Here is a 19,034-nt window from a genome sequence, read left to right as displayed (position 1 = left end):
AAGGAAATTAAGACGCCTAGGGTCTGAATAGAGGCTAGGTCAGCAACTCTAACCAAGTCACAGAAGTTAGGCATACCCCTAAACAAACAAGGAAGTAGGAAGGCAAGGAGAATAAAACCAGTATGGCTAAATGGCAAGCTTCAAGAGGTTATTTGAGTCAAACAAGCATCTTTCAGAAAATGGAAATCCATCCCAAGTGAAGCCAATAACGAAACAATGGCAGGTAAAATGGGAATCAGGTGGGTTACAAGAGAATTTTGAAGAATAACCAAGGACATTAAAATGAGAAAAAAGTGTGTGACACATGTGTGTCTGAAGCAGGAAGCCTGGGGATCAATCTGCTTGACTCCCAAAACAAAGGGAGAAATGGAGAGTAAAGCATTCCGTTGCATCAGTCCTCATCACTTACAGGAGATGGGGGAGATGTCTATCCAAAACTGCTCTTCACGTGGTTAAGATGAAGCACTGTCAGAACAAGATATCCAAGGAGAAGCTGGAACAATGGCTAGATTCAAGACCACCAATTCATAAGCTCCAGAGGATACACACTGTATTTAAAGGTTTTTAAGACTGAAGTAGCTGAGTGCAAACAAAAATATCCACTTGTTAAGATCAGCTACTATAGCAAATGCTGTGCCTATCTTAAGCACTGAGCTGATCCTAGGAGTTTCAGACCACCAAGACAACTGGTTGAAAGCTATAATTACAAGTAAAATGAAGACAGATTTACGTGATGGGACAAGCCAGTAGGGCTTTCGAAAATGAAAGTCCAGCCCTCATCAACTAGGATTCTTTGAGCATGTGGACAAAATAGTGGATAAAGGAGAAGGCATTGTTCTAATTTGGATTTTTAAAAGCTTTTAGTCAGAAGCCCTTCACAAGGGTTATAAAAGAAACTAAGAGATCAAATAAAGAGCAGAAATAACAGGGGCTAAGCAAAAGTTTCCCCTATGAGCATGTTAATTCATAATTGTCCATTACAGGGTTTTACACCTATCCCTGAAGCATTTGATGATGACCACTGGCAGAGACAGGATCCTGGACTAGACAGACCACTAGTGCAATCTGGTGCACTGTACTGGCAGGTTCCACAAGAAACAGGAACCCCAAACTATCAAGAAATGCTGCTCTTGCTTTCATTCCTGGTGTGGTGAGCAGTAGGAAGTCCTTCCTGGCAAGACTACCAGCCTAGTTTAGCAGACAAGATGTCTAGAGAAGTACTGGGGCTTGTAGATACTTCTATGAAGTGACTCCCCTTTAAGAACTTTGGTGGTTTGGCCATTTCTAGTCCAGCCCCTTTCACTGCTGAGTTTAAAAGCTATTCAGTCTTACCACTGCCCAAAGGCAGTATGGATTGTGGCAGAGGCTATTAATAAATACACCATACACAGGGGCCAGGTGGTACCACCGGTCTTTATTAGGCAACAGTCGCTCTCTAGCACTGGGACAGGGTACATAACTGGGCACCTCTCAAAGAGAGCAGAAATGGTTCCCTAGAGCCATCACCAGCCATATCTTTTACAGTGAAGTGTCCCACTCCTAATATCAGTTGGATAAATAGACAGTTTTTCACATCATCCATAAACTCCCCCCCCCCCAATAAAAAATATTACAGTATACACGGAAAAAGATGAGGGGATACAGACAGCCAGTCCATAAATAACAGCACACAAACAGGCACAGAGAGGAACCTGACACCCGAAGAAGTGCCACAGGTGTAAAGAATGAACATCATACACGGACCATTTGCACAAGGGCGGCCTGCACTGAGCCTTAAGCTATCAGTACTGCCCTCAACATCTTCTCCGGGTCCATCCCAACTACCCTAGCTAATGCTCCAGCACTGTGTTCTGTTCACCTTCAGATGAAGTGACCAGGGGAGGAGGAGGTTCATCACTTCCCATGAGTGCTCAGTCTCTCTGACTGACTCTACTGGACAAACAGGGATGGGTGTGGAACTCCTCCCCTCCCTAGTACACTACTGTTGCCATTGCAGACCGGTCAGTGGAGGTTTGAATGACATGGAGGATGCCATGGGCAGATACATTCCGAAAAGATTAAAAAGCTTGGGGCTTTAGATCAGGAAGCCTTTATGGGAGTTGTTTGTTTGGAAACCAGAGTCTTAGTTTCATCCTGCCTTGGAGGGGTGGGTGGGCATTAGCCTCTCCACAAACAAGCAGTATCTCTGTCCCATCTGACAAGCCAAGAAGCTGTGGTGCTGAGCCATAAAAAACAGCATCTGTTCTTGGGCCAAACTACCAGGGTACGTGTATCACCACGTGATTGTACTCATGTGGGTTTAACGCAGAAGCAGCCAACACAATCTGCATTAGGACATCTCTCGTACACAGAGATATCAGGAGCCAGAAACCAGAGGTAAGAAAACCACTCCTGAGTGTCCCACTTAGCATGGGCTGCTGACGCCAATGTGAAGCAGGAGTTCTAAGTGAAGCCTTTGAATGCATCCACCCACACGCCGGGAAGAAACAAAGGACATTTTCATTTGAGAAAATTATGACTCTTCCATTAAATGCCCCCCAAAAGGGGTGAGAGAGATGCGGAGGCAGGGGGGAGGCATTTCACTGCAGCCTCCAGAATGCCCTGCAGTTCAATAATGGTGAGTATGGAACCACTGTGAACATGTGGTTTGATGGCAGGCAGAATTACGTCAGTAAGATTTACATCTTAGCAAAGCTGTGGTGGACAATATTCCCACGGGTGTTTACTTCTGTGGCATTTGAAAAACCTTCGCCAGGAACATGCTGCAAAACAGAGGCAGAAGGTCCCACGTGTATTGTAAAAGCCTTTTCTTTGCAGTAACTGAAGCTCCAACAGCAGTTGCTGCAGAAAACCGAATAAATCTAGACAAAAATCTAACAAAAATGTGAGTTCTGCTTCTACAGTGAGACACCATTCTGGGTAACAAAGAGCAACAGGCACCTGCTCGGGATAGGATTGTACCCAGTACCAGTGTCGTTCTAGCTATCCACATACACACAGCACACGCCATGGAGAGAAGCAGCAATGCGTTCCTGCCGAGCGCTAGCTTCCATATCGCAGGTGTGAACAGGAATGATTTCACACAGTCTTTGGATAGAGGTAATGTGAGCGGCGGAGCAAAAGGGAAAACTGGGTCACTCCCCAACCCTACCCCACCCTCTCTCAAAGTCACAGGACTGGGCATTAGTACACCGAGGATCCAGCCAGCTCCAGGATCCTCCAAACCATGGCAGACACCAGGTTTATGTAAGCTCCCTCCCCGGGGGCACATCCTGCCATTCAGACTCGGACTGAGGGGTGTGCAGGTGAAGACACACAAAGGGGCCTGGAGCGGGGGGGAACCACCGGATCTAGGATTTTGAGTAATGAAGTATCAAACCTTCTCTTTTTTAAAACCCATTTTAATCTGTGCCAACAAAGAGGGCCCAGCAGGGACCGTTCTCTCCCTTCGCCTCAGCCCAGGTCTCTGCACATCCTAGGTCACTCACCACATGAGCAGCCCAGAAAAAGGCACCCTTGTGCCCTCAATATGGATGCTGCTGATTTACACTAGAACTTCGCCACCAACAGAAGCAGCTCTGTGACCAGAGAGGGGAGAGGCACACGGGGCGGGGAGTGTGGAGAAGAGAAATCTACTGAAACCGTTCCCTACATTTTGTAAAGACACAGACAGCGCTATAAAAAACTGTATAAAAACCACAGGGAGATTCCTGGGTGGGGTGGGCTGGCCCCAAGCACCACCCCTCCTGAAGAGCTCCCCACAAACACCGAGTCTATAGAAAAAGGCTCCCATAAAAACAGCTTAGTGAGTCCCGCCTTGAAGAGAGTGCTAGTACTCTCCCCTCCCCATTTCCAGCCAGCCTGGAGCAGCCAGCCTGCAGGTAGAGAGTTGCCGGAGATGCTGGTTTTGCCTTGTGTGGGGCGGGGAGGAGGGGTGGCTCCCCTACCCACCCCCGGGGGGTCTGGCAGAGGAGGGAGGGGAGAGCAGCCCCCCGAACACAGGCCCACCCAGCACCAGGAAATGGCACTTTTCTGTCCTCAGGGCTTGCTGACACCCCTCCTCCTGAACCGGCATTGCCTCTCTTACCCCAGTGAGGGGCAAGGGAGTGGGGAAGCTGCTAGCAGCCGCTGGCCTGGTTACACAGACTAGAACAGCACCAGCCAGATTCCAGTCCTGCCAGCAGGCCTAAACACAGCCAATGGCTAGGAAAGCTAACCCTGGGCTAGTCCAGAGCCCTCTCTGGCCCAAGTGATTCCACTTGCATGGCCCTAATCTAGAACGGTCTGCTCTAAAGAGGGAGGATAATGGGGGGAGAGTCCAGTCTGACGGCTCACAAGGCTAGCTTTGGCCACACGTCCCCTGGGCTAGGAGGCAGCGATAGCGGTGCCCCCACTCAGTTTGACAATCATTTGCTGGCAGTCGTTGCAGGAGCGCTTGTCCCCCACTTTCTCCAAAGTGCGGGCTGCTTCTGCCAGCAGGACCGCTCGCTGGCCCGGGGACGAGAGGAAGGAGAGGGGAAGGTGGCGGCAGGCCAGGAGAATCGCCGTGGCTCGCTCTCTCTGTCCTGGCAGAATGTCCAGCTCACCTGTGCAGGAGAAGAAAAACCACTGCAACCAAGCCTTGCATAGCTCTAGCCCACCATAAAACACAGCCTTCTCCGGGCTGGCTGAACAGCCGTGGAGGTCAATACACCACGCCCGAGTATGACAGGATGAAACCTTCGGGGAGTTATTTTAAGGCAGCAAGGTGAGGTGGCCCAAGCTGCAGTTTGGCCAGGATTGCAGCGGTAACACCCTAATCCCAGGGAAAACACTGACTGGATCTATAACCAGGGGCCAGGCCCTCTGTTCCAAATTTAACTTGTGCCAGTATTAGTGACCTCGGCTGTTCACTGTAACCTGAGCAGACATTTGCTTATTAAAAGGATTTTTTTTTTAAGCGGATGGCTTTTCTTTAGGAGATCAGCACTTTAAACTTTACCCTGATCTGTGAATTCTCTGCTTCCTAAGGGCAGCTCATTAGGGTAGTTCACTCCCCTTAAATTCAGCTTAATGATGGTTTTTAAAAAACGTTTTAAGGTTTACCCTGTAACCCGAAGTCCCCAGGACTGGTTTCTGTTGCTAGAATATAGGAGTCTCCAGTGAGATGCCATCTTCTGCTGCAGGTCTGTGTAGGGATCCCAGGCTCTGCTGGGATCTATTTTCCTGAACCAGAGCGCCAAAGCCCCACAAAACCCCAGCAGCTCAGCTATGGACTTCAGGAAGATCTAACATATCCTGCACCCTGCCTCCAACTCCTGCATCGTTCAGCAAGGTCACTGCCAACACACACCATGCTGGGCAGCTCAGTTCCAGACACTAAGCCTTGCCAAATAACCCCCTGCTTGCCGAAGAGCCCACAGCACAAACGAATGCTACAGATCCCCCTCCCAACAGGGAGCCTGTGCCCACGCTGACCTTGTTTGCCGCTCTGGGCGGTGCATCGCCTCAAGCTGTGCTCCAGCAGCTGGTGGGTGCGGGTGGGGCTGGCGCCTGCCATCAAACGCACAGTAGCCTCATGCAGGAACACCTGGGGGGAATAGAGCAGAAGGCAACGACGGGCAGCCTCACGCTGGGACGATCCTACATCCATACTGCCACAACATGGGAGACCGCTCCCAGCTCACAAGCAGGGATACTGTTTCCCCTCCCGCCTCGCCTCTGGAGCTCCCTACTGAGTGGTCCCAAAACGGGGGCAAGAACGGAGTGAGAAGCAAAGCTGTTACATTGCCAGGGTACAGGAGGACAAGGAAGCGGCTGGGTGGAAGAGGGTGGCAGGAGCACATCAGCAACACAGGAACCAGGGCAGAAAATGGAAGAGGTGTGGCCCCAGCCCTAGATTTCCTTATCCCAGAAAATAGGTCTGATGCCCCAGGAACAGAGTTGGCCATGAGAACCAGGATAGTGGGGTTAGCTGTTTAACACACGCTGTTTACACACATTTAGAACTTGAGTGGGTAAAGCTCTGCAGGTTAGACCATAAGGAGTAACCCTGCACAGACAGGGACATGGAGTGGAAAGAGAGGGAGGACCCTGGATGAGACACGAGGGTTTGCCCCATACTTCTCAGCCACTGTTTAGGGCATGGTGAACGGAGTCCCACACTGCACAGAGACTTTTCCCCCACCTGACTCCCCAGTGCCCCAGCCTAAGCAGGAAGATCACAGGGATTAGGTATGAAAGAAACCCCAGGCCTTCACCTCCATCCCTTCCACAAGGCACACGCATCTCCTCAGGACATTACAGGACTGTGTTCACAGGATGCTCCCTGGTGCTTTGGCCAATCAGTGAAAAGCATCCAAATGACGGAACCCAAGTCCTCCATTTATCCACAGAGCAGGTGCAGCATGGACAGACAGGGCAAGGTTCCCTGCCCTACCCCCGGCCAACGGGCCTCAATCCTAACCTGCAGTCACCTCTAGGGATAGGAGGGGCAGTCTTTCATTGGCAATCGCAGCAGTCTATATCACAAAGGAGGCCAATTAACTAATACAGACACCCGCCCATTGGGAACAGGACTGATACTGCCAGCTCCCCACCCAGATGTCGGAGGGAGTGGCTCTCACTCACTAAGTGCCTGGGGAGAGACTGAATGCTGTTGGAGATTGTAAGAACTCCATGCACCGTCTCCAGCCCCTGGGCCATTCTGTCCTATTCTGCACTTCAGATTTACAAACTCAAGTGACGAAGCTTCTTTGGGGCGACTATTTGAAAGTGTACTGCTGTGCAGAGCAGGCTGAAAATGAACAGTGCTTGCTCTATGGGACTGAGGGGAAGGCAAATGGGAATCAGAAAAGAGGCAGGACTTTACCTTGCGATAAGCGGGCCTGAAGCCATGGGCCAGTTTGCGCAAGCTGCTGAGGTCTCGCTGGAAACCCGTCAGCTCAGAGGCCGAGGCATGGTAGGTCTCACCCAGGGCCTGGCTGGAGTTCGCCTGCTTCTGCCACAGCATGGTGCGGAGCGAGAGCAGTAAGTCACAAGTCAGCAGCTGGATCATCTGCAAGGAGCCCCCCCCAAGAGAGGACAGAGAAGGTAAGAAACCCAACAGCGGCCCACTGCAGAGTGGCCAGCATTATCCATAGCTGGGAGCAGCAGTGCCCTCTAGCTGCAGGCAGGCAGAGTGACCAGCCCACCTGAGCAGAACCACTTTGCTGTGCCTAGAGTTATTTTGAAGGGGAATTTAGTGCTGCAGGTGCGCCCAATCAATGGCTCTGGGGACCAAAGTCTGCTCCCTTCATCTCAGAACAGGGACGGTGGGGCAGGCCCTGCCAAGAAGGGACCATTTCTAAAGGGTGAGTGCTGCTGACGTGGGGTTATGGCTCTGAGATGTGGTGCCGGCTCAGCAGGAAGTGGCCGGAGAGCTCCAAACACACTGGAGACCAGCCACCAAAAATCCAAAACAACCTTCAGTCAATACCAAGCTGAGCTGGATTCAAACCACCAGCCTCAAGGCAAAAGGCTGCACATTTGACCAGTCACCTGGAGCCATCCTGCCCCAGAGAGCTAGTGACCCCCAAGGCAGGCTTGGGTAACCAGAGACCCTTAAAGCTAAAGGCTGCAGGACAGTATGCCTAAAGCAAGCAAACACTTGGTGCACCCTCCTTCAGCACACCACAGCCTGCTCCGTATTGTTACATTAAACCACAGAAAGGAAAAGTTGATGAGCACATTTGGCTTGAGCCATTAACCAAATGAAAACGAAGTGCCTTCCACAGCCGCACAGTGACAGGCAGACCCACCTGGAGATGGCTATGGCAGAGCCACCAACCCCACCTCAGAGCTCCATGGTGTCACCCAGGGCGACCCCACCCTTAAACACACACTCTAGGTACACACCAAGAGGGAGTTCCAAATGGAATCAGCAGCACCACAGTCTTCCTTGGCGGTCTTCCCATCCAAGTACTGACCAGGCCCCAGCTTACTGAGATCTACCAAGATCCTCACCGGAGGTACAAAGCTACAGGCCACAGAGAGCTGTACCACATGCAGAAAAGGGAGGCCTTGTCCCCACTCAAGCTCCCCGAATCCCACCCGTTGCTGCTCCCAGGCAGGGGGGATGGGGTGTTAGCCTAGCCATCCTTCGGAGAGCCTACCTGGGCTGCAGAAATGGAGAGTGCCTCTGTACTGCACTGCAGAAACATTGCACAAGTACTGCCCGAACATGCAATGCAACTACAATGCACTACAGCTGCCCCCCAGGAAAACAGAGCGGGCCAGAGCTCAGCATCCCACATGTCCTGCAGGGAAGCTCGAGCTTTGTGGTGCTCTGAAAAGTAAAGATACGAGAGATGCACCGATGCAGAGAAATGGCTTAGTACAGTCTTACTCCTGTTGAGGAGAGGAGCTGACAGTTCAAATGATGTCAAGTGCCCCAAGCCAGACCAGAGTGGATGTAAGCAGTCCCTACTTTACACAGTTATCAGTGACCTCCCCCACAGCAGACCAGAGATGGGGGCTGCTATGGGAACAACTTAATACGGAGAAGTGACTAAGGGAACAAGGAAGGGGTGGCAACAGGCAAGATGACACAGCCAAGCACCAAGCTGTGACCACATGCCCCCAGTACAACAGAGAGCCACCTCCACACCAAGCAGGAGGGGAGGGAAGCTGGATGAGGAGTCCATCTCTCCCCTCTTCTTCAGCCATAAGCATGGGGTACTGGGTGGAGGGAAATCTGCCCCCTTCTGCTCTGCTCCAGGCGGGAGAGGAAGTGTGACGCACCTTGAACTCCTCCACAAGGGGAGACCAGAGCAACGTTCCAGCCTTAGTGAACACTACAGGAATCAGAAAGGAAACACAAGCTAGCAGAGGGCACCCTCCCTGGACCCTTACATTGTTGAGGCCAGTGTTAGACACACCACTGCTCATGTTAAGGCTGTTCCACAGGTGGCTGCTGGCCCTCTCGCAGTGACCAAAGGAGCTCTGCTGCCCATCTGCCTTCCCCGACAGAGAGGCCTGCATGGCTTTGCATACATGGAAGATCGCTTTCACCAGGGCGTTCCTGAAAGACAGAGACAGGGCAACACTTTCAAACAGTGCTGTGTCCAGGCCTTTCCAGCAGCTGTTCTAAAGCACCTTCCAGTTCTAATCAAACAAGACTTTGGCCTCCAGGGACCTTTACTGAACTGACCTTAAGTCCTAAGGGAAAGGAGTTCAGTGGTCTCAGTCTTCTCCCCACCCCAATGGGTTCAGATCACAAAAGACACCACATAGTCCGACATCAGAGGGCTGCCAACCCGGAGAAGCGGCAGGCTGGTATAGAAACACATGCAGCACTGGCATGGGGGGCAGCCCTCACAAAGCCTGTGTCTGTACATGTGACAGTAGCTCTAGGACCACTAAGGGCTTGTCTACACTTACAGCAGAGCAGCTGGGCTGCTGTAGCCTTAGCGAAGACACTATTGACACTGACAGGACAGCTTCTCCCATCGGCGTAGGTGATCCACCTCCCTGCGATGCGGTACCTATCTCGACGGGAGAAGCTCTCCATAGCACTGTCTACACCTGAGCAACGTAGTTATACCAACATACATTTGTAGTGTAGACCAAGCCTGAGTTTCCATATATAGGAGCCTACATGCAGCTGGACGAAGGAGCTTTCATCAGTGATGGGCACTGCTGCTGCTTTCAGTGTTATTAGGAAAGGTTTACATGCTTTCCCCTCACACAGGGCATCAGCCTAGGGAACTTCGAGAGAAAGGCCCCAGATGAGGATAACGTTCACCCACAATTTTGTTTAGATAGCAAGTACAGGGGCGTTACATTGCCACGGGACTTTCCCCAACCCACTGCCCGGAGATCTGTAACACAGGCGCTGATCAACATGACAACGCACACTCCTACATGCTGGATGTTTCCACATCATGCCATTACATCAGCAGGTACTGAAGCAATCTCACAGCATGACACTGCAACCACCTTTGGTTGCAAGCACTAATAGGGTTAGCCCACAGGACAAGCGTCAACATGTGCCTGCCCCACAGAACATCTGCTTTCAATCGGGCCATTGATATATTCATTTCTGGAAAGATTTGGTGGTTTGAAGAAGGTAAAAGGCCCACGCACTCTGACATCTCCAGAGATTTGGGCATGCGCTCCACTTCTGTGAAACGTGACCTCACGCCTGCATCGTCCCCTCTGAGCCAACTGATTGCCATGCCGATTGCCGCTGACCACCATCTGCACACCAAATCAGGGCCTGTGGAAACAGTAAGACAACACTGCAGGCAGGGAAAGCACAAAAAGCGGTGCCAAGATCAGACAAGCAAAAGGATAATGCTTAATATTTCCAGTGCCTTCCACCTTGATGAATCCAGAAGAGCTTTAGGAAATGCATGGACAGAAATTCTTTCACCCAGCACTGAAATGCAGCTGTCTCTAGAACGAAATACTGCAACTTCGACGGCACACAGCAATGCTACACATCAGGCTAGGACAAGAAGTGAAGAACACTGTACTCACTCAAAACTGCAAGGGGAATTTTAGGCCTTCAGAACATAGTCAGCCTAGCCAGACTCTCTCCCTTACTCGAATGAAGGGGCCATGGGCTCTTCAGATGATAAGCTGTCAAGATCTCGGTTTTCCTCTCTCATCCAAAGAGCAGCTTCTCCAGCAGCACATAGAATGCTCATGCACTGGTTCCCGCTGACTGAGAGGAGTTTATTGAGTCACCTAACCTTGCCTTGAAGGTCTCCCATCCAAGTACAGACCAGACCCAACTTTGTTAGGGTAAGGGTGTTTGCTTCCACTAGCCTGACCTATTTCCAGCTTCAGTAACTATCGTTAGCCAATCCTATTCCTGGGGGGCAAGAGGCCTTCCCCTTGTGAGATCAGAGAGTCCTGCCCACTGCACTTCTGTCTGTGTGTTGCACCCCCTTGCCCAGTGTCCGCCTGCTCTTTGACAGCTGGAAGCTCTCTAGGGCAGAAGTGCTCCAACCGGTGTTTGGAAAGTGCCTAACACATTTTGGGCATTGCTGCAACATAAACAGCCACCACAATCCACTCCGTCCACCTGAAGTTACCAGTGGTGTTTCTATTCCATGGAGCTTTCTTCACGTCCTGTCCTGAACTGCCGTACGTGGTATGCTGCTGAATAGCTCTGTCCCACCTCAGAAGGGGCTGCACATCAGCAGAGGCTGATTCCCCTGTAGTTAGTAAACCCCCAAGATGAAGCGTGCTTCAGAAACTGGGCTATCATTCAGAGTCCCAGAGATGGAGAGGCTTTGAACCACAACACTCACCCAGGGCCAACTTCAGGACCGAACTGCTATTGAAAGGTGGAGTCCCGCTTCCCATGGAGTCCACAAAGGAGTTGACTAATTTCAGGTACTCCAAAGCACTAGAGAATTCGCTGGAAGCAGAGGCAAGACAAAGACATTCACTAGGCAGCAAGGCATGAGATGCCACATTTACAGCGTGTCACAATATAATCTGTATGAGTCGCATTTATAAGCGCCACCGACCCACTAGGTTAGTGAGTTAGGGGACAGGTACAAGAGTTCAAGCTCTGAGTAGCGCTGCTTTACTACAAGCAACCTTCCCAGGCCTGGAAGAATATGACTGGGTCAAGAGGAAGCCCTGCTGGGTATGTCTACACTGCAACTGGGCGAGTGCCTCCCCACACGGGTAAACAGACTCATGCTACCTCGAGCAGTGTGGACATCGCAGCTCCAGGGGAGATTGAGGCTAGCCACCCGAGCTCAGACCCAAGGGTTGCACGGGCTTGGATTCAGGTGGCTAACCTGAGTGTTCACCGGCTCTGCATCCGCCACACTTCTTTTTAGTGCACTAGCTCAAGTGAAGCTACCTTGTGTCTGTCTACCCATGCTGAGATGCACCCTCCCAGCCGCAGTGTAGATGGATCCTCAGTCCCCAGGGGGCAGCGTTAGCTAGTGCTTCACTGTCAGCATAATCAGGGCTAGGAGTACACTCCGTACCAGCCCCAAGGTCACAACACACATGTGCTACTTGCTCTTTTAGTCCGTTGATAGGTGGGAAAACACAAACTGTAAAACAGGCTATTTATTATGGGAAGGACTAGTTGGAACGAACAGAGGAGAATTAGTGTGTGTAACAAGTGACGTTTATGGGAAAGCGAACATTCGCTCTAACATTTTAATTAGCACTTTAAATTTTACAGATGCTGTCTGGAAGCTGCCACCCTTCTCTCCAGTATCTGACACCTGCTGACATTAGGTGTGACAGTATCACGAGTCCTTTATAGGCTCCTTTCCATGCGTAGCTTCCAAGGCAATCTGAACTACATTTCAGCAAGTCACAAAAGCTATCAAATGTTCTCGACCTTGGCCAAAGACAACAGCACATGTTGTACTTATCCAGTTCCTTTGGGTCTGTCAGAGGATTTTGGGATGCTGTCCATGGAAAATTTATTAGTGTTAAAGATATCCCTGCCAATTAGAGACCTAGGGCTACCTTCTCACAGCAGGCCACGCACAGTGTAGAACACCTTGCAACCTTTCCACCACATTAACAATAGCAGTGGCTTGTCATACATCGATTTCAATGAGCTGGATCAAGTTGTTTGTCACCCACTGGGACTATACCAGTACTTAGATGTACAAACAAAAATGTAACTAAACCTGCACTATAATAAAAACTATACTTTTTCCTAACTGATCGGGGGGTGGGGAGGGGAGAAGTGCAGTGTCCTCTTGGCTCTCACTCCTCTTTTGTGGGGGGCAGATCACTACACAACTTCAGAGATTTATGAGAGACAATTAGGACTGGTCTAGGACAAGGCATGACCATAGTTCAGTCCCAAACTAGACATGGCTTGGAGTATAAAAAGCAGTTCTTTCCTTTCCCTCCATTTCACTCAGATATGGAGACAGAGACCAACAACAAAGACCGCAGCCGAAGCCTGCTCTGCCCCTCACACATCTATATATCTTGGTTTGGTTTACACTGCTGGTAAATGCAAGCTAACATTTTGTATTTAGCTATCAAGATACTGACAAGCAAATGTTAGGCATGGAGCCAGTGTATGTCACCAGGTCTCCCCCACCACCAAGTGCCTGGGCCCAAAATGGTTACACTTGAATTTGAAGGAGAAATCTTAGCTGTGGTGGGGGAAAGCTTGGCAGGTCCTGAGTTCAAACCCCGCTGATGATCACAGTGGCCCCTATCAGTTTGATTGAAAAGATGTAAGTTAGTCATTGGCCTCAGAGCTCCTAGTAAATTATGAATGCAGCCCTTGATGCCTCAGAGTATTGGGTTCCACTCATCTAGACAGTAATAATCTACGCATTGAAACTTACCAGGGCTCCGGCTCCTCCTCCTCCTGTCCCACAGCCCCTTTCCTGGCCTGAGGCTTCACAAGGGAATCCACAGCTCTCTCCAACAGATTCTCACAGAATGCCTGGTGAACCTGGGCTATGGGATCAGCTGGAAAGAAGAGAACAAGAGTCTTGCTCTTCTCTTATTCACAAACCCAAGCATCTCCAGACACAATAAGACCAGCTGGAGGAAGGAAGCAGACTCCAAGACAGAAACAGCAGGAGCCAGCAAGAGGGATGTTCTTGAGGGACTGGTGCAGGGAACTAAAAGATACCAAAAACTTTTGACATATTCAAAGTAACCCTCCATACCTCCGTTGATTTGTTCATTATTAGTGATCTAGCTCTGCACAGCCAGCCCACAGATCCCAATCAGAAATGCCACTTCACCCGTGCAAAAGAATGGGTAGGATACTGTTCTAAAGAGAAAAGACCATGGTTTTACCCCTCTTAGTCACTCAGCCCCACACCTTGAGGGAATGCTGCTCTGTTATGTGATTGGAGGATAGAGGCAGGACTATGTGTAGAAACAGCACACAACAGGAAACGAAGGGATTAAACTTCGTGTGTGTGTGTGGGGGGGGGGGTGATTTTGCAGGAATTAGAGAATCTTCTGGGATCGGGTACTGCAAGCTGTCCCAGATATTGGAGTGTAGAAAAGAATCCCTGTGCAAGAGGTTGGAAGGTCATGCATTCGAGGGTGTCAGACACAGTGGTGCTTACCTGGGTTCCTCGGGGCACAGTATAGACTCTCCTTTGTAGCAGATTTCACAGTCCAGCTCCGTTCCACAAAAAACCTCTGTCCCAGTGGGTGACACAGCCAGCGCAGGGAGTCGGGAATGGCGCTCCGCTCTGAGCTACACAGGCTCTGGGCCTTATTTAAGAAATAACCCTGGGAAGAAAGGAGAATGGTGCCAAGAAGAAGGAGACACACATGCAAACATCATGCATATGACTCAGTGACAGTAAGCAGGGGCAAGGTTCATTACAGGCCAGCTCAAAGTAATTCCAATTAAGTGGAATTGTTGGGCACCACTGTGAGAATCAAGGTCAGACATACCATGGGGAAAATAGAAGGGTCTAAACTCCAACGAACAAGCAATTGAATCAGCTGACTGTATACAGTATTACTGTACTATAAAAGCATACAGTAACATTTTATGAAAGCAGGTCACACTGGTGATTAATATCATTATGCAATGTGTATATTAACACTATGAAGAATTATGGATACTCGCTGATATTATGCTTTGAAGTCCATGACCAAACAGAGAAATAGGTTAAATACCTGTCTCCAGTGTAATTTAAGTAGTGTGGAATCAAAACAATGGAAGCCCCATTGACATACAAATCAGCAGGGGGATGGGAAGTGCGCAGGAAGGAAGCACAGCAGGAAGCCTTACCGGCTTTTGATAACAGAGACCATGAACATTGGGGGGGTGGGGGGTGGGGCCGCAAAAAGGCATTTGAGTTATCCATCCCTTGGGAATCAAAGGTCTTGAAAACACAGAACATTGGATCCTTCAAGCAAAGGGGTTGAAGTCTTTGGGAATTGAGTTTAGGTGAGAAACCTGCTTAGGTAAGGATCGTAACTTGCTGCAGTTAAGTTTTAGTCTTAGAAGCGTATTTTTACTTTTGTTTGCTTGTAACCCTCTCTCTCTTTGTGCTGTATACTCGGTAACACTTAAACATGTGTCCTTTTGGTAAATAAACTTCAATTTACTTTCACTCTAACCCTTTCCAGTGCACTGACTGAAATAAGAGTGTTTGTCAAACCTCAGTTAAACTCATGAGCTGCAGTGTATTGTCTCGCTAAAGGAGCAACGAACTGAACTTCTGAGTGTGTTCAGTAAAGGGAGAGATGCCTCTGGGGAACTCAGGAGTTGGGGTTCACGGTTATCTGCAAGGCAAGGTTTGGACTGGCAGAGTCCTGAAGAGTCTGCTGGCAAGGCAGACAAGCTGGTGCATCAGGGAGCTGTCTCACAGCTTAGCTGTAGCAAAGCTCTCACTTGCTGAGGCTGAGAGGGGAACATAGTAACTCTCAGTTCTGGGAACCCTAGTAGATTGTCACAGGGAGACGGTTTTGGGGAAATTCGGGACTGGGAGAGTGTTGGGGTCACTCTGCAAAAAGTAACCGGGTGGTAGAAGACAGGGTGTGACCTGCATGCTTGTAGGCTGGCTGTTGTTTCAGGGCTGTGAGCCATGGCAGCATAGCATTGAAGGCACCCAGAGCAGCAAGGCAGGTGGTGACAACCCCTCACTGGTCTGGGTTGAACCCAAAGCATCACAACCACCAACACCTAACTATGCCCCCTTTGGCTAAACAGCAACTGACTGGAGATACGCAGGCCTCCTCTGCTCAGAGCTCTGCTGGGAGGCTCTGTGGGGAGAACAGCGGGACTCACTCACCGCCAAGAAGCCCAGCTTGCCTCCGCAGCGGGTTTTCAGGCCGACAGCAGCAGTCAGGTGGATTTCTGCCATCATGCTGGGTGGGATCTTCTCCTCTGCACACTCAGCCAGATTCACAGCGCACAGGGCCATGTGCAAACCTGAGTAGGCCGAGCTGGATGGAAGCTTACCTGTGCCGGCAAGAGAGACGAATTCACCTCTCCTATACAGTCACCATGCAAAACCGATCCGAGTGCAACTAATACAATTACCATGCATCTCAAAGCCTGCACCGTACATGAACTGGACCATCTTGGCGGAAAAAGTCTATAGTGCCATAGGCATCATGACCCAGAGCTCTGTGTATCCTGCACACGTCATCACTGGACTAGCCAGCTTCCTTCGGGGCCCAGAACTGTACAGCTATTTGAACAGCATGATCAAGAAGGGTGGAGAATTGCTCAGGGTGGTCCAAGGTGGCCTAACTAGCATTAAGGGGATAAAATTGGCAAAGGGCAGCTTAGGCTACACATCAGGATGCGTCAGTGGTTTGTTAGACCGTGAACTATTCTACCAAATGAAGTGGTGAAAGCTCCACTCATCACATAACGATCCCCAAAAGCTCATCAGTGCGTACATACATGTAAACAGAGCTTCAGAAGCGAACCACACCTATTGGCTGATGCAAGCCTGAGAGTGTTGGTGGTGGTCTCTGCTAATCTACTCCTCCCCCCCAATCTCTGATTTTAGGTGGTTCTTCCAGTGATTAGCCTGGTACCAGCTTCCACTTCCCCTGCTTAAACGACATGAGTGAATTTGACCCTCACGGTCCCCGCTAGCAGCAGTGAACACTGACAAGACTCAGGTCCATTCTCAATCTGCTGCTGCATGGGAAAGCTCCGAGCAGCAGCAAAATGGCTCCAAGCCGTCTTTCAGCAGACGCCACGGCATCCGTCCCTGCTGTTCATGTCTGGAAGATTATCTCCACAGCCGTAAGGGCTAGAAACAATGTTTATAATTTCAATGAAAGCTTGGATTCTATAGCAGTTAATGGCAGCCACCTGGGAAAGCCTCTTGCTCCCCAGGGACAAGCTGATTTTTCAAGCCCAATGTACATGGATCACTTACCACGGAAACCTGCCAGGTGGACTACATCAGCTGTGTGACAGCATCCAGTAATGCCACCCGGCAGTTCAGTGGAGGAGAGTCAGAGAAACCCAAGGTTTTATTGAAAAAAACATTAATTTTAGGCTGGCATAACCAATCTGGAATATGCCCAGGGCACCTGCTAAGAGCTTACCCTTGCAAAATGTGCCACGGGGCATTCTGGAGCCCATCCATGGTACAATTACAACTGAGTAGGGCTATCGGGTTACTACGTGGTTAACCCCCCACCCAGTTCGACACACTTCCATTTTGTGGTGTAGACAGGCCCTTATAAGAGTGTTCCATCATGCCAACTAAAGCCCTGGAGGTGCCTTACAGATCACAGCACCCCAGAGGTGACACTATTGCCCCAGGAAAGGTGACGCTTACTGAGCTGTTCTTCTGAATGGCATTGTTCCCTTGTGACATTTCAAGTCAGTCTGTGTGTAACTTGTCCTTTGAGCTAGTAGCAGATTTGGGAAGAGCAGGACAAGGAGCCCTTCCAAGGACCCCATGAGAAGGGTAGCTACGAGCACCCTCACTCTGTCAGGGGAAGACAGTCCCACTTCAACCTCTGCCCTTACCTGTGATGTGGAGCTGATGGAGCTTGTGATATGCCAGAGCTGCATCCCGAGCACTGGTCTTGGCCTCATCCTCAAAGCCAGCAGCAGCCTCTCTTGCTCGCTGTCGCCGTGACGTCCTCTTCAGTAGCCAGCGAACCAGCCCCAGCTTCTGCAGACTGTAGCGGATCACGTTCCAGGACAAGCTGCAGGCCAAGTCCAAGCGGGACGCAGGCAGCGCTCGGCCCAGAACTGACAGGCAGATCTGCAGATTTGATGCAGCTGCTGCAAAATCCCCCTGCAAACGCAATGGTGAATGGTTAAACAGAGATCATTTAAGCTGGTGAATGGGGCTGCACTGACAGTCCTTGAGACCAGAGGGCTCTATTTGCCCCCAGAACACGTACAATCTAAGCAGAGGCAGTGCAAGCTTCTTCCATGCACCTCCACACCCATTTTCACCCCCTTCCCCTCCCAAGCCCTGAAGCTCCACCTCCAGGAACCAGGAGAGTTAAGTCTCCATGGCCCATGTAATCTGACAACTCTCAGCTGAGTGCCAGTGAAAACTCATGGCGATCGGGGGAAGTCCCGGACAACTGGAAAAAGGCTAATGTAGTGCCCATCTTTAAAAAAGGGAAGGAGGAGGATCCTGGGAACTACAGGCCAGTCAGCCTCACCTCAGTCCCTGGAAAAATCATGGAGCAGGTCCTCAAGGAATCAATTCTGAAGCACTTAGAGGAGAGGAAAGTGATCAGGAACAGTCAGCGTGGATTCACCAAGGCCAAGTCATGCTGACTAATCTAATTGCCTTCTAAGACGAGATAACTGGCTGTGGATGAGGGGAAAGCGGTGAACGTGTTGTTCCCTGACTTTACCAAAGCTTTTGACACAGTCTCCCACAGTATTCTTGCCAGCAAGTTAAAGTAGTATGGGCTGAATCTGATGATGAAATCTGATGAGGTTCAACAAGGACAAGTTCAGAGTCCTGCACTTAGGACGGAAAAATCCCATGCACCGCTACAGACTAGGGACCGAATGGCTCGGCAGCAGTTCTGCAGAAAAGGACCTAGGGGTTACAGCGGACGAGAAGCTGGATATGAGTCAACAGTGTGCCCTTGTTGCCAAGAAGGGCAGTGGTATTTTTGGCTGTATAAGTAGGGGCATTGCCAGCAGATCGAGGGATGTGAACGTTCCCCTCTATTCGACATTGGTGAGGCCACTTCTGGAGTACAGTGTCCAGTTTTGGGCCCCACACTACAAAAAGGATGTGGAAAAATTGGAAAGAGTCCAGCAGAGGACAACAAAAATTATTAGGGGACTGGAACACATGAGTTATGAGGAGAGGCTGAGGGAACTGGGATTGTTTAGTCTGCAGAAGAGAAGAATGAGGGGGGATTTGATAGCTGCTTTCAACTACCTGAAAGCGGGTTCCAAAGAGGATGGATGTAGATTGTTCTCAGTGGTAGCAGATGACAGAATAAGGAGTAATGGTCTCAAGTTGCAGTGGGGGAGGTTTAGGTTGGATATTAGGAAAACCTTTTTCACTAGGAGGGTGGTGAAGCACTGGAATGGGTTCCCTAGGGAGGTGGTGGAATCTCCTTCCTTA

At 50.2% G+C, this 19,034-nt stretch overlaps 1 protein-coding gene across 2 annotated transcripts in view; it reads right to left on the bottom strand.

The window, feature by feature from the left end:
• Nucleotides 1-1,394: 1,394 nt before the first annotated feature.
• The window catches only part of SREBF2 (sterol regulatory element binding transcription factor 2), a 39,769-nt gene continuing 22,129 nt past the window's right edge, over nucleotides 1,395-19,034 (bottom strand). For both annotated transcript variants that reach the window (XM_073327219.1, XM_073327220.1), the window contains exons 10-19: nucleotides 17,453-17,726; nucleotides 15,744-15,913; nucleotides 14,058-14,226; nucleotides 13,317-13,443; nucleotides 11,280-11,389; nucleotides 10,105-10,237; nucleotides 8,872-9,040; nucleotides 6,851-7,036; nucleotides 5,458-5,569; nucleotides 1,395-4,586 (exon numbers count right to left, since the gene is read on the bottom strand). In XM_073327219.1, coding sequence (XP_073183320.1) covers nucleotides 4,366-4,586; nucleotides 5,458-5,569; nucleotides 6,851-7,036; nucleotides 8,872-9,040; nucleotides 10,105-10,237; nucleotides 11,280-11,389; nucleotides 13,317-13,443; nucleotides 14,058-14,226; nucleotides 15,744-15,913; nucleotides 17,453-17,726 — 1,671 coding nt within the window. In that variant the 3' untranslated portion in view covers nucleotides 1,395-4,365. The remainder of the gene's footprint in view (nucleotides 4,587-5,457; nucleotides 5,570-6,850; nucleotides 7,037-8,871; nucleotides 9,041-10,104; nucleotides 10,238-11,279; nucleotides 11,390-13,316; nucleotides 13,444-14,057; nucleotides 14,227-15,743; nucleotides 15,914-17,452; nucleotides 17,727-19,034) is intronic.

The sequence above is a fragment of the Lepidochelys kempii genome, chromosome 1 (genome assembly GCF_965140265.1).
Source record: "Lepidochelys kempii isolate rLepKem1 chromosome 1, rLepKem1.hap2, whole genome shotgun sequence".
In the NCBI taxonomy this organism is placed as follows: Eukaryota; Metazoa; Chordata; order Testudines; family Cheloniidae; genus Lepidochelys; species Lepidochelys kempii.
The sequence above is the reverse complement of the archived record's forward strand: the minus strand, read 5'-3'. Positions and strand labels throughout refer to the sequence as shown.